Source organism: Ranitomeya imitator, chromosome 5, assembly GCF_032444005.1.
Source record: "Ranitomeya imitator isolate aRanImi1 chromosome 5, aRanImi1.pri, whole genome shotgun sequence".
Classification (NCBI taxonomy): domain Eukaryota; kingdom Metazoa; phylum Chordata; class Amphibia; order Anura; family Dendrobatidae; genus Ranitomeya; species Ranitomeya imitator.
The window spans coordinates 148868547-148884520 of record NC_091286.1 but is presented as its reverse complement, the minus strand read 5'-3'; the positions used below and the strand labels follow the sequence as shown (position 1 = coordinate 148884520).

The following is a 15974-nucleotide window of genomic DNA, read 5'->3' as shown; positions in this document are numbered from 1 at the left end:
GGATCGCTCAAGCGTCGCTATGTGGTCGCTGGTGAGATGTCACACAGTGCGATCTCCCCAACGACGCAGCAGCGATGCGGCGAACTGTAGCGACCTGTAGAACGATGCTATTTCATGATGATTCAATGGGACGTCCTGTCATGAGGTCGTTGGTAAGGTGTCAAACACAGAGATGTGTGCTACCCAGCGGGACCTCAACGATCAAAAAATGGCCCAGGCCATTCCGACACGACCAGCGATCTCACAGCAGGGGCCTGATCGCTGCTACGTGTCACACATAGCGAGATCGCTACTGAGATCGCTGTTGCGTCACAAAACTTGTGATTCAGCAGCGATCTTGCTAGCGATCTCGCTGTGTGTGACGGGGGCTTGAGTCTTGAGACCCTCACTGATTGCTCAATAGACAGACACAAGAGCTCACTTCTGCAAGGTGGCAGCACTCAGGTCAGGCATGAAAACTCAGACAGCGCCGAAAATGAACTCATTATTACTGAGCCTGTACACCGCTCTGTCAGCAGTCTATTGAACGATTGGTGGGACTCGGGACTCAGACCCCCACCTTTCTGCAGCACGCTTAAGGGGGAATAGCATGGAAAGCTTACATGACCACCGATAAGGCTGCATCTCCTCTTTTTGCTGGAATCACACACGCAGTCAAGCACAAAAGACAGGAGACACAACTTTTCCTTTAAATCATTCCCTTTTTGCTAGATTCTGGCTATACTGTGCATGTGAGTCCAGACTTACAAAATTGCCTACAGAAAATCCCCCCTCAGATTACTTAGGAAAAATCTGCTGACATATTTCCTGTAACTGGGATTGCACTTTGAAAATAACGTGTTCAGTATGCTCAGTGTGGGTATTTTATGAATATGTTTTTGTCTTTTCTGATATTACAAGAAGTTACAAGCTGGATCGTAATGGCACTCACCTCCTTCTGTTGTCTTATCCACAATCCAGGAACTTGGCAAGGACCATCCTACTTCATTCATGCAGGAAACTGTAATGTTGTACTTGGTGAATGGATTGAGATGACTGATAGCATGTGTATGAGAAGGTTCTGATATATTGTAAAGCACTGGAAAGCTGGAATTTTTTGTTACTTCCTTCACCTGTAACGATACAATATTTTACATTATGTTTTCTGCATAGTACACGTTGTGAAGATATGACCATACTCATTACATTTCACTTTTGTAGCTTGCCAAATCTTACTGTGTTCACAAATACAATTTTCTATTACAATCCAAAACAAAACTTCAGATAGTGGTGTTTGTGTCCGTAAAATGATGTTGTTATTTATGTAAGGCTACATTCACACACCCGTTTTGTTTTTTGTCACGGTCAGAACACAGACCCATATAGTTTAATTGATCCATACACACATCATTTTTAATAACAAATCTGTTCCATGAGACTCAGATCATGTCCTATCCTCATCCATTTTTTGGCTTAGCCTGGGCCACTGTGCTCAGCAATTGGCTAGTGCAATGATGTCATCGCGCACTGGGCTCAGTGACTGGCTAGTGCAATGATGTCATCGCGCACTGGGCTCAGTGACTGGCTAGTGCAATGATGTCATCGCGCACTGGGCTCAGTGACTGGCTAGTGCAATGATGTCATCGCGCACTGGGCTCAGTGACTGGCTAGTGCAATGATGTCATCGCGCACTGGGCTCAGTAACTGGCTAGTGCAATGATGTCATCGCACACTGGGCTCAGTGACTGGCTAGTGCAATGATGTCATCGCACACTGGGCTCAGTGACTGGCTAGTGCAATGATGTCATCGCGCACTGGGCTCAGTGACTGGCTAGTGCAATGATGTCATCGCGCACTGGGCTCAGTGACTGGCTAGTGCAATGATGTCATCGCACACTGGGCTCAGTGACTGGCTAGTGCAATGATGTCATCGCACACTGGGCTCAGTGACTGGCTAGTGCAATGATGTCATCGCGCACTGGGCTCAGTGACTGGCTAGTGCAATGATGTCATCGCGCACTGGGCTCAGTGACTGGCTAGTGCAATGATGTCATCGCGCACTGGGCTCAGTGACTGGCTAGTGCAATGATGTCATCGCGCACTGGGCTCAGTGACTGGCTAGTGCAATGATGTCATCGCGCACTGGGCTCAGTGACTGGCTAGTGCAATGATGTCATCGCGCACTGGGCTCAGTGACTGGCTAGTGCAATGATGTCATCGCCCACTGGGCTCAGTGACTGGCTAGTGCAATGATGTCATCGCACACTGGGCTCAGTGACTGGCTAGTGCAATGATGTCATCGCGCACTGGGCTCAGTGACTGGCTAGTGCAATGATGTCATCGCACACTGGGCTCAGTGACTGGCTAGTGCAATGATGTCATCGCGCACTGGGCTCAGTGACTGGCTAGTGCAATGATGTCATCGCGCACTGGGCTCAGTAACTGGCTAGTGCAATGATGTCATCGCGCACTGGGCTCAGTGACTGGCTAGTGCAATGATGTCATCGCACACTGGGCTCAGTGACTGGCTAGTGCAATGATGTCATCGCGCACTGGGCTCAGTGACTGGCTAGTGCAATGATGTCATCGCGCACTGGGCTCAGTGACTGGCTAGTGCAATGATGTCATCGCGCACTGGGCTCAGTGACTGGCTAGTGCAATGATGTCATCGCTCAGTGAGTGGCTAGTGCAATTGTGGGCAGGTTGCGGGATGCAGTAATGGACAGGCAGAGCAAGGGTTAAGATGAACTTTACTGTAAGTCTGGGATCACACAAACGCGAGATACGGCCGAGTCTCGCAGGTGAAAACCCACCTCTGGCGCCGGCATTCCGCAGTGGAGCGTGCGGCTCCATGTATTGCTGTGCGGCTGCACGCTCCGCTCCGGAGTGCCGGCGCCAGAGCTGGGTTTTCACCTGCGAGACTCGGCCGTATCTCGCGTATGTGTGATCCCGGTCTAACAGGGGTATACTCCACGCAGGGAGGAAGGAGGATAGAGGGAGGTAAACTTAACACTGCCAATGTACTGAGGGGGTAATGAGAGCAGAAGGTATAACAAATGTTCAATAATAGTAAACTTATCAGTCCGACGGCTTCAGAGTGAAGAGTCTCAGATGCACGCAGAGGTGCCGCCACGGTCAGCACGTGGTGGATGAGAAGCCGGCCTCTAAGCATCGATGAATCGGTTCGATGAGTCCTCGATGTCTGTCTCGGGGTTCTGAGTAGCAGAGAGAAGTGAAGTCCTTGGCACTTCCAGGGCTGGCCAGGGCCCAGCAGAAGTAAGCGGGTGATTAAGGGTAAAGTTCTGGATAAGTCACCCGATTACTTTTAGGTGGCACGCACATGTTATGGGGTGACTCATGACGTGGAGTAACTTGAGCTGTGGGTCAACATGTCCATCACACGGACCTATACAAGTCAATGGATCCGTGTAAACACGTACTGCACACGGATGGCGTCCATGTGCGTTTTTAAAGTCACAGGGTTAAAATTTAAACAAATTGTTTCAATACATGGACACACGGACAGCACACAGATGCTGCACGGATGGTACACACTGACACACGGACACGGATATCTCCAGTACCATTTTTTCTGGTACCACAAATATCAGGACGTGTGAAACCGGCATAAAATGTTTGTTTTTTTTCAGTGTTATTGCATGCATTTTTCATTCCTTTTTTTCTCCATTTATTTAAATAGGTGAAAAGTGCTGACAGAAATGACATGATGCACATCTGAAACTGCTTGAAATCTTCAAGGAAAAAATAAGCAGCGTGTACATGAGATTTCAGAAACCTCATTTACTTTGCTAGAGCAGTGAAATGCTGCATTTTCCGAGTGGAAAACACTGAAAAACACAATGTGTGAACATTCGCTAAAAGTCCATAGGTAAAAAAACATTCAGTATACCTCCTTCAGTCTTAATTGCGGATGAGAAAAAAAAAATAGATTCAACATAGAGGCAAGATACATGACACAAGAGAAAAACATTATTTTTACATATATGTAAAACAGACAAAGATGAACGAATTTAGCCTAAAGGTACCGTCACACTTAGCGACGATGTCGATCGCTGCAGCGTCGTTGTTTGGTCGCTGGAGAGCTGTCACACAGACAGCTCTCCAGCGACCAACGATGCCGGTAACCAGGGTAAACATCGGGTTACTAAGCGCAGGGCCGCGCTTAGTAACCCGATGTTTACCCTGGTTACCAGCGCAAAAGTAAAAAAAACAAATACTACATACTTACCTTCCGCTGTCTGTCCCCGGCGCTGTGCTTTCCTGCACTGACTGTGAGCACAGCGGCCGGAAAGCAGAGCGGTGACGTCACCGCTCTGCTTTCCGGCTGGCCGGCGCTCACAGCCAGTACAGAGAAGCAGAGCGCCGGGGACAGACAGCGGAAGGTAAGTATGTAGTATTTGTTTTTTTTACTTTTACGCTGGTAACCAGGGTAAACATCGGGTTACTAAGCACGGCCCTGCGCTTAGTAACCCGATGTTTACCCTGGTTACCAGTGAAGACATCGCTGAATCGGCGTCACACACGCCGATTCAGCGATGTCTGCAGGGAGTCCAGCGACGAAACAAAGTGCTGGACTTTCTGCAGCGACCAACGACATCACAGCAGGATCCTGATCGCTGCTGCGTGTCAAACTGAACGATATCGCTAGCCAGGATGCTGCAACGTCACGGATCGCTAGCGATATCGTTCAGTGTGACGGTACCTTAAGGGCTCACATGAGCGAATAAATCGGAGTGCAATGCAAAAACAAAAAAGGATTACACTCGGTCGAGTTACACTATGGGGCAGCTCACATATGCGAAAACAATTGCAGCAGACTGCGAATGGCTGCCTGAATCGGAAAACCGGCACCCATACAAGTCTATGGGTGCATGTGAAATATTGTATTACACTCGGGTATCACCGAGCAGTGCGATTCCCGTGGATGCCAGCAATAGAGGAGATGGAGAAATAACTTTCTCCGTCTCCTCCACACCTGTGCTGCAATTCTCTCATGCGAGATGATCTGAGCATAGTGCACTGACAATCGGCTCCCGCTCGCAGTAGAGCCGTAGCTGAGGGCCATTAGCATATCGCATCCGGTGACTCCGGCCTTAAAGGGATTTTACCAATAAAGCCATTTATCTATAGAATATGTCATAAATGTCTGATAGTTGTAGGACTTTGAGACTCTCACCTATCAGTAAGATGGCATGCAAGTTTATTTCCACAGCTTCAATCGTCTTCATAGAGGAAGCTGTAAACATATACAATCTCCTCTCCATTTGATCTTCACTTAGGTAATTATAGACAATAAACAACTGACATTAAAGAAGACATTTCATAACATTTTTCATGTTGAATTGGACACATGATGTAATTGTGGCTACACAGTGAAATAAAGCGTTAATGTTTTTTATTTTATTTAATTTCACCTCTCCATTGCAGAGATATTAGCAGGTATATCATTTGGCCAATAATGAGTTAATTTATGTTAAGTCCAAGTGGGTGTAATCAAATAGTTTTCTCCAGGGTAAGTACTTACTTTCCCTGTAAAGGTACCTTCACACTGAACAACTTTCCAACGAGAACGACAACGATCCGTGACGTTGCAGCATCCTGGATAGCTATCTCGTTGTGTTTGACACGCAACAGCGATCAGGATCCCGCTGTGACATCGCTGGTCTTCGCTGAAAGTCCAGAACTTTATTTGGTCATCAGGTCGGCGTGATTCATCATGTTTGACAGCATAAGCAACGATGCCTGCAATGTTTTTTCATGGAGCAACAACCAGCGAGAACGATAAGTACCTCACTGGATCGCTCCTGCATCGTTCTGCTGTTGCCGGTGTTTGACGTCTCCTAGCGACCTAAACAGTGACGCTGCAGCGATCGGCTCGTTGTCTATATCGCTGCAGCGTCGCTTAATGTGACGGTACCTTAAAGGGACACTGTCACCTGAATTTGGAGGGAACAATCTTCAGCCATGGAGGCGGGGTTTTGGGGTTTTTGATTCACCCTTTCCTTACCCGCTGGCTGCATGCTGGCTGCAATATTGGATTGAAGTTCATTCTCTGTCCTCCATAGTACATGCCTGCACAGTGCAATCTTGCCTTGCGCAGGCGTGTACTATGGAGGACAGAGAATGAACTTCAATCCAATATTGCAGCCAGCATGCAGCCAGCTGGTAAGGAAAGGGTGAATCAAAAACCCCAAAACCACGCCTCCATGGCTGAAGATTGTTCCCTCCAAATTCAGGTGACAGTGTCCCTTTAAGAGGCTGACTAATCATAAGCAGCCAACAACACACTGGGGAAAGAAGAACACACCCCAGCTTAGAGCAGTTTCTTAATGAGTGAGATGAGTGATCTCCTGGTCTAACTTCCTGCATGATTAGAAAGTGCTGGGAGTAGATAACCATCTACAGATAACCATCACCTTTCAGATAAGGTTCCAACAGTCAGTGTGGTGGGAGAAACAGCACAGTAAAGTTTAAGGTACCGTCACACTAGATGATATCGCTAGCGATCCGTGACGTTGCAGCGTCCTGGCTAGCGATATCGTCCAGTGTGACAGGCAGCAGCGATCAGGCCCCTGCTGTGATGTCGCTGGTCGGGGAAGAAAGTCCAGAACGTTGTTTCATCGCTGGATCTCCCTCTGACATCGCTGAATCGGCGTGTGTGACGCCGATTCAGCGATGTCTTCGCTGGTAACCAGGGTAAACATCGGGTTACTAAGCGCAGGGCCGCGCTTAGTAACCCGATGTTTACCCTGGTTACCATCGTTAAAGTAAAAAAAACAACCACTACATACTTACCTACCGCTGTCTGTCCCCGGCGCTGTGCTTCTCTGCTCTGGCTGTGAGCGCCGGGCAGCCGGAAAGCAGAGCAGTGACGTCACCGCTCTGCTTTCCGGCTGCCCGGCGCTCACAGCCAGAGCAGAGAAGCACAGCGCCGGGGACAGACAGCGGTAGGTAAGTATGTAGTGGTTGTTTTTTTTACTTTAACGATGGTAACCAGGGTAAACATCGGGTTACTAAGCGCGGCCCTGCGCTTAGTAACCCGATGTTTACCCTGGTTACCAGCATCGTTGGTCGCTGGAGAGCGGTCTGTGTGACAGCTCTCCAGCGACCAAACAGCGACGCTGCAGCGATCCGGATCGTTGTCGGTATCGCTGCAGCGTCGCTTAGTGTGACGGTACCTTTAGCTCTGTCATGTTCCATACTCTATCAGTTCTCCTCACACAGTACTGTCACATCTGGTGTAGTGCCCCTCCTGCCATGTACTGCCTGAGATGAGAGGTCAAAGCGGTCAATAATCTCACTTGTGTACAGTACATTATGCTCTCAACAACTTGTAAATTGCTTCTTTAGTGAGAACAAAGAAATATATCCTGAGCACAACAGACAAATGTGATTACTGGCACCTTTGAGCAGTCATGCAGGCTGAGTGGAGGTGTAGGGGAGGGAAGTTGGGGGGGTAGTACAGCAAAAGTAAAGGTACCGTTACACTAAACGTCTTACCAACGATCACGACCAGCGATACGACCTGGCCGTGATCGTTGGTAAGTCGTTGTGTGGTTGCTGGGGAGCTGTCACACAGACAGCTCTCTCCAGTGACCAACGATCAGGGGAACGACATCGGCATCGTTTAAACTGTCTTCAACGATGCTGAAGTCCCCGGGTAACCAGGGTAAACATCGGGTTACTAAGTGCAGGGCCGCGCTTAGTAACCCGATATTTACCCTGGTTACCATTGTAAAAGTAAAAAAAAAAAAAACTGTACATACTCACATTCCGATGTCTGTCACGTCCCCCGCCGTCAGCTTCCCGCACTGACTATGTCAGTGCCGGCCGTAAAGCAGAGCACAGCGGTGACATCACCGCTGTGCTCAGCTTTACGGCCGGCGCTGACAGTCAGTGTAGGGAAGCTGACGGCGGGGGACGTGACAGACATCGGAATGTGAGTATATACTGTTTTTTTTTTTACTTTTACAAACTGTACTGTTTTTTTTTTTTTTTTAACTTTTACAATGGTAACCAGGGTAAATATCGGGTTACTAAGCGCGGCCCTGCGCTTAGTAACCTGATATTTACCCTGGTTACAAGTGAACACATTGCTGGATCGGCGTCACACACGCCGATCCAGCAATGACAGCGGGTGATCAGCGACCAAAAAAGGTCCTGATCATTCCCCAGCGACCAACGATCTCCCAGCAGGGGCCTGATCGTTGGTCGCTGTCACACATAATGAGATCGTTAGCGGGATCGTTGCTACGTCACAAAAAGCATGACGTTGCAACGATATCGTTAACGAAATCGTTATGTGTGAAGGTACCTTAACAGTGCTATGAGAGGAGGATTTACCTGCTTATGGTTAGCAATGTAACACAGCTAAACTCAGCTGTGCTGCCCCTCACCACATACTGACTGTCCTGAGCTCAGTGACTGGCTAGTGCAATGATGTCATCGTGCACGGAGATCAGTGACTGGCTAGTGCAATGATGTCATCGTGCACGGAGATCAGTGACTGGCTAGTGCCAGTTCAACATGAAAAATTTGATAAACATTCTTCTTGAAATGAAAATAAAAAAACAAAACAGTGTACTCACTGCTCTGTTGCCCTCACAAAATGTACGTGTTATAGAGCTTTATACCTTAGAAATATTGTAACATGAGGCTGCATCTCTATAGAAAATTAGTAACTGCTTCAAAACTAATGTTGTTGCTATACCAAAATCAAAATAAGAATATATAAGTACTAGATGGTGGCCCGATTCTAACGCATCGGGTATTCTAGAATATGCATGTCCACGTAGTATATTGCACAGCCCACGTAGTATATTGCCAAACCACGTAGTATATTGCCCAGCCACATTGTATATTGCCCAGCCACGTACTATATTGCCCAGCTACATAGTATATTGCCCAGTGACGTAGTATATTGCCCAGTCACGTAGTATATTGCCCAGTCACGTAGTATATTGCCCAGTCACGTAGTATATTGCCCAGTCACGTAGTATATTGCCCAGCCATGTACTATATTGCCCAGCCACGTAGTATATTGCACAGCGACGTAGTATACAGCCCAGAGCCACGTAGTATACAGCACAGACACGTAGTATATTGCCCAGTCACGTAGTATATTGGCCAGCCACGTAGTATATTGCCCAGCCACGTATGTAACAGGTTGAAAAAAAGACTTAAAATAAAAAATAAACATATACTCACCTTCCGAACGCCCCTTGTAGTCCTGGCGCCTGTGTGCGGTGCACACAGCAACTTCCGGTCCCAGGGTTGGTATGAGCGCAGGACCTGTGATGACGTCGCGGTCACATGACCATGACATCATGGCAGGTCCTTCTCGCATAGCATCCTTGGCACCAGAACCTGCCTATTGCACTGCCGAGGACAGGGCGCGACGGCGGAGGGTAAGAATAATGTTTTTTTTAAATTATTATTATTTGTAACATTAGATCTTTTTACTATTGATGCTGCATATGCAGCATCAATAGTAAAAAGTTGGTCACACAGGGTTATTAGCTGCGTTAATGGAGTGCGTTACACCGTGGTCCATTAACGCTGGCATTAACCTTGTGTGAGGGCTGACTGGAGGGGAGTATGGAGCGGGCACTGACTGCAGGGAGGAAGGAGCGGCCATTTTGCCGGCGGACTGTGCCCATCGCTGATTGGTCGTGGCAAAGGTCGTGGGCGTTTTGCCACGACCAATCAGCGACTTGGATTTCCATGACAGACAGAGGCCGCAACCAATGAATATCCGTGACAGACAGACAGACAGAAGGACAGACAGAAAGACAGAAGTGACCCTTAGACAATTATATAGTAATTACAGAAAAAATCCTTGCATAGCAAAATCAACAAAAGCCACTGAGAAGGCAGACTTGCTTTCTATGGTGAGGGGACCGGAGCTTCTTTGGGGTCCTATACAGTAGGAAGTGTACAGTAATGAAATAAATCTGACAGTATCTAGAATGTGAAATAGAAGCTCATCCTGGCACAGTGTCACAGGTAAATGTGCCGCAGAGTGGTGCTACTATAGCCATCCAGCATATGTAGGTTATTCAGGCTGTGCTCACTGATATGTCACAACATGATGCACCCGCTGGTTTCTCAAAATGTCAAATGCTTATTGGTTTGATCTTTCTACCCTAGGAATTATAGGCCGGATGTGGTTGAGCTTTACAATAGAAGAGCAAATGATATTTTAAGTTGATGCCATTGTAAAGCCCCCATACACATTAGACTAACATTGTCCGAAGAAGCCATTTATAACATGACTTCAAAAGCAGCAGTTCACTTTAACCGTAGGTGTACATAAAGGTCACAAGAACAGACTGCTTAGCAAATTGTCAGGGGGCATACATGGGGCAATTTACCTAAATTCAAAGGTATAATTCTGTGGATGTCGTAAATGTTAGATTTAAAGTACTAATATGGTGCTACTAGCCGGACTTGGATGCATGCCCATCAGTTTTATTACTTTGTCTAATCCTTTCCTTAGTATTTTTAACTTTCCATTGTTAAAAAAAATAGAACAAAATGTCATGACCTGTAGTATAATCCAAGAGTAGTTTTTTGTGAAGGAGGGGTTAAAGCGAGATTGTTCGGGACCAGCCAAATACTGTAGGCACCTTAACAGCCAAAGCAGACTGCCTAGGTATAATACATTTCTATACATATAATGTCACATAATTCAGGGGGCACTGGTGCTATGTGACAAGTAGAGAGCTGCAGTGGCGTCGGCCTCGTCTGCTGGCTTTTACATTCATTAGTAGAACAGCAGGAGCAATAACCAAGAGAAACAAGTATTCTGGGGAAAACATTGGTCTGGCCTAAGAAATAAAGCTTGAATTAGCAATATTTCAGATATTTTTCAATATTTCACCTTCTTCCTGTGACGTTCATTAACCTCTTAAACACTAAACTATTTTAAGACATGAGAACCAGGCTGGGATTTTAAAAAACTTTTTTTTTTCAGTGCAGCATTTTAAGAGCCATCATTTTTTTCCCCACCATTGTAGTTATATTAGAAAGATTTTTTTTACCACTGGTTACTGGTTGTAAGAAAAAAGTTCATTTTATTCTGTGGGTTAATACAAACACAGCAATGCCAAATAAGTGTTGCTATAACTTTAGTAATTTAGCAAAATATTAACATGTTTCATGGAAAAAAAAAATCATTTTTGTGTCATTGCTTTCCGACACTCATAATTTTCTTTTTTAAGTTTTCGGGCTACTTAGGCCGGTTTCACATTAGCGTTTTGAGGAGCTGCGGACTTCCTCTGTGAAGCCCCGCCCTCGGCCACACCTCTGCCGCAAACTCCGCCTACTTCTGCATGCGGCCTGCGTACCTATCTTTAACATTAGGTACGCAGGTCATGCGGCTGTATGCGGATACTTCCGCATGCGTCCTTTTGATAGGTACGCAGCCCACATGCAGGCTGCATGCAGAAGTAGGCGGAGATGCGGCGGAGGGCGGGGCTTCACGGAGGAAGTCCACAGCCCTCCGCAGCTCCTCAAAATGCTAGTGTGAAACTAGCCTTAGCCATATGAAGGCTTGTTTTATTTGTGGGTTTTAGTTAAAGTTCTTTTTCTTACCACTTTGGGTTAAATGTCATTTACTGATTAAAAATTGATGCTGATATTTTGTTTTGTGACTTTGATTACAATCTGCATTTCTCAACGTAATAAATGCGAGGAATGGCACATCTCACAAAATTAGAATGCCATCAAAAAGTTAATTTATTTTGGTTCTTCAATACAAAAAGTTAATCTCATATGTTATATAAAGTAATTACAAACAGAGTGATCTATTTCAAGAGTTTATTTCTGTTAATGTTGACAATTATGGCTTACAGCCAATGAAAACGCAAACGCCATTATCTCAGTAAATTAGAATACTTTATAACACCAGCTTGAAAAATTATTTTAACATGCGAAATGTTGGCCTACTGAAATGTATGTTCAGTAAATGCACTCAATACTTGGTCGAGGCTCCTTTTGCATGAATTACTGCATCAATGCGGCGTGGTATGCAGGAGATCAGCCTGTGGCACTGCTGAGGTGTTATGGAAGCCCAGGTTGCTTTGATGGCAGCCTTCAGCTCATCTGCATTGTTGTTTCTGGTGTCTCTCATCTTCCTCTTGACAATACCACATAAATTCTCTATGAGGTTAAGGTCAGGTGAGTTTGCTGGCCAATCAATCGCAGTGATACTGTTGTTTTTAAACCAGGTATTGGTACTTTTGGCAGTGTGGATAGGTGCCAAGTCCTGCTTGGGAATGAAATTTCCATCTCTAAAAAGCTTTTCAGCAGAGGGAAACATGAAGTGCTCTAAAATTTCCTGGTAGACGGCTGCGCTGACTTTGGTCTTGATAAAACACAGTGGACCTACACCAGCAGATGACATGGCTCCCCAAACCATCACTGATTGTGGAAGCTTCACACTAGACCTCAAGCAGCTTGGATTGTGTGCCTCTTCATTCTTCCTCCAGACTCTGGAACCTTCCAAATAAAATGCAAAATTTACTTTCCTTTTGGAATGTGTCAATGACTGCCTTCTGGACATCGTCAAGTCAGCAGTCTTCCCCATGATTGTGGAGCCTACTGAAAGGGACCTTTTTAAACACTTAGGAAGCCTTTGCAGATGTTTTATTGTTAATTATTCTAATTTACTGAGATTATGACTTTTGGGTTTTCATTGTCTGTAAGCCATAATCATCAAGATTAACAGAAATAAACACTTGAAATCGATCACTTTGTAATGACTCTATATATTATATGAGTTTCACTTTTTGTATCGAAGAACTGAAATACATTTTTTTATAATATTCTAATTTTGTGAAAAGCACCTGTAGATCAGGAGGAACAAAACTTTGTTCCCTTTTTTTTAGAAAGCTATTGTGGTAACTGTCATTGGTTCTCACAGTGATTACAAGACCGAAGATCAAAATTATTGGCCCGTTAGGTGCTGTGATGCCCAAAGTCGCCCAACAACAAGTGCATTGGGTCTGGACCGCACATAGCTCTGAACCAGTGCTAAAACTGGTCCGGAATAAGTACTTTGCATAAAATATTATGAAGCTAGGGTCACATTATTGTATGTTCGCCATCCGAGAAAAAATATGCGATTACGCTAATCAGACTCTGATCAGAGCAGGATCCGTTTTCTTGGATGTGGAGGAAAAATAATTTTTCCATTGTGTAAGTCCATGAAAATCGGACCAAACTCAGATGTCATCCAAGTGCGATCCTAATTTTTGTACGGACCCAGAGACTTGAATGAATGAGTGTGATACAATTATTGGAGGCAAATCATGCATGCTGCAATTTTGTTCCTCGGACTACTCGGTAGGAGGAAAAAGTTGAACATCTCCACGGACTCATTGAATAACATTGGCTCCAGTTTGATCTGATGTTTTGACGGATCTCAATTGGACTGAAACTACGCTCGTCTGCATGAAACCTGAGGCAGCCATTAAGAGAGGAAAACTATTTGCCGTTTCCCAGTTGAGTCTTGTAAAAGCATTTTATTTTGGCCAGTATACTACATTGTGATAGGACTGAACATATACACAGCTGAATATAGGCTTCCTCATAGTAAAGAGATGCATTAATACTGCATCGTAATAAAAAGTGATTGTTATTCAAGGAGACCACAAGACAACCATGGACATAATAAAATTTGCCTGTGGTTTAGCAGTGGGTTTAACCAAGCTGTGGGTTTCTGGGAAATGAAATTAAAACACTGTAACCTAAGCAAACTAAGTCTACTAGTCGTTGTAATGATGTACTATTCTCAATATTTTTACAGTATGATCATGGTGATGGCGATCACCGGGTCAGATCACTATCCTCTTCAGTGCTTACAAATATTTTGCCAATGGACAGTCAGCTTCATTCCAGATATTAGCTATTTTGGGTCAGGTTATACCAACACCACTACCCTAACTCATTAAAGTATGACAATGTACATTACAGAGACTGAATCTGACATAATGACCGATAAATAAATGATGCGTCACGGCTTCAGGGATAATGTGACACTATAATCCCACAGAACAGAGAACACCCATCCTGTTACCGCAGCGAATGCAGGAAGCGACTTCTTTTATCCCACTTCCTGAACTACAATGAAGCAAATGAAGAATACAGTCAAACTTTTAATTTTCACATTAGGAATAAGACTAAAATTAACCCACAAAGGAATCCCAAATTATAGGATTCTGTGAATCAGATCAAATCGTTTGCGGTTTACATCAAATCTGAGAGTCAATTTTGAATGCATCTGTATGTACTGAGAAACAATCATGGCCTTCAGAGTTGAATCACTTTATTTTGTACTCAGGATTTCACCTTGAAAACTATTTCTACAATTCCAACTAATTTCCTCTTAACTTGTTATTTTCATTTCTGACTAATAGGAAGTCGCACAAAAACACAGTTGCTGCTAGCACCTGTTCTGACCGATCAGTCTCCCATGATTGGTTAACGCTAACTTTAAAAGTACTGCATCCATATCTGGATGGTAAAAACAGTCTTAAGTTCTGAATCTGTAAAGGACATGATAAAACAATTAAAAGGGTTGTCAGATAATTCGTTGCTCGGGATCAAAATAAGAAAAATGTGCTAAAAATCTCACTCAGGACCTCATTGCTGCAAAGTTTGCTGAAAAAGATCTTCAAGCCTCTATTCAACACTAAAAATGGTAGCAGGACACGTTTGTGCTATCTCATGTCACATGATGGGAAACAGCACTCCTGATTGGCCATTCAGTTTTGCTATATTGAATCTGAAAACGATTTATCGAAACCAGATAGGTTGATTTTGGCACATATCTTGAACAATTTGCTAATATTTACCTGTATGCTGCAGAGGCTGATGGGGGAATAGCCATCAAAACCAAAGGTCCAGGAAAGCCAAATGCTGTTTGATGACCTGCTCAAGGCCTTTACATTAAATGGGGGAGAAGGAATCCCTGGAAAAAATCAAATGGAAACATTACGTTTACCGTATGTAAGTTCTTAGAGAAGCTGTAGCATAGTTCAATGGTTTTTTACGGTGTACCTGTTAAGTACTCTTGATCAGTGTGGGGGGATCCTAGGACCCTCACTGATCATTTAAAACACAAGTGGACAAGCCATCAGACTTTCTGTTGAGCTTACACATTATTCTCGACAGGTTCCAGATGGGCTGGACAATTATACCCTTGGTTTGATTAATCATGAAGGGTCGCAGGACCAAGTGGAGGCACTTGTTCATAAGTGCCTAACAAAGAGACAAAGAAGCAAAAACTGACAAGCACATCCCAACAGAATAAACCAAATGTGAGACACTGCAACCTGTTATGACTGCTGTGTATACATACTTGGCATTATGTGGCCCACAACATTTAATAAGTTATGAAAACATAAAAGCACTAGTGATGAGCGAATAGCATTGTTCCTCAGGTCTCCCCGAGGATGCTCGGGTGATTTCCAAGTATTTGTTAGTGCTCGGAGATTTCATTTTCGTCGCCTCAGCTGCATGATTCACAGCTGCTAGACAGGGTGAATACATGTGAGGAATGCCTGTTTGTTAGGGAATTCCCACACATATTCAGGCTGTCCAGCAGCCGTAAATCATGCAGCTGAGGCAAAGAAAACTAATTCTCCGAGCACTAACAAATACTCGAAGATCACCCGAGCATGCTCGGGGAGACCCAAGCAACAATGCTATTCGCTCATCACTAAAAAGCACCACCCCAGGTTTCTTGTTATTTTAACATCTGATAGGGTTCAGTAATGCATATTCCCTGTGTGTAGTAACATATCTGTCAGTCACCTTCCAGTGCTGTTTCCAGCACCTCTCCAGTCCTCTTCTGCACCACGTGAACCAGAGTTGTAACCTGCTGGATCACTCCAATGTTTGCTGTGCTTACTCCAATGTTTGCTGTGCTTATCTGCAAGCCATTTCTCAATGTAAAACCAAGAGACTCA

The 15974-nt window shown here is 44.8% G+C and overlaps 1 protein-coding gene across 2 annotated transcripts in view; it reads right to left on the bottom strand.

Annotated features, from left to right (window-relative positions):
- The window catches only part of MERTK (MER proto-oncogene, tyrosine kinase), a 238387-nt gene that overhangs the window by 116595 nt on the left and 105818 nt on the right, over positions 1 to 15974 (bottom strand). For both annotated transcript variants that reach the window (XM_069769212.1, XM_069769214.1), the window contains exons 6-7: positions 14859 to 14974; positions 932 to 1112 (exon numbers count right to left, since the gene is read on the bottom strand). In XM_069769212.1, coding sequence (XP_069625313.1) covers positions 932 to 1112; positions 14859 to 14974 — 297 coding nt within the window. The remainder of the gene's footprint in view (positions 1 to 931; positions 1113 to 14858; positions 14975 to 15974) is intronic.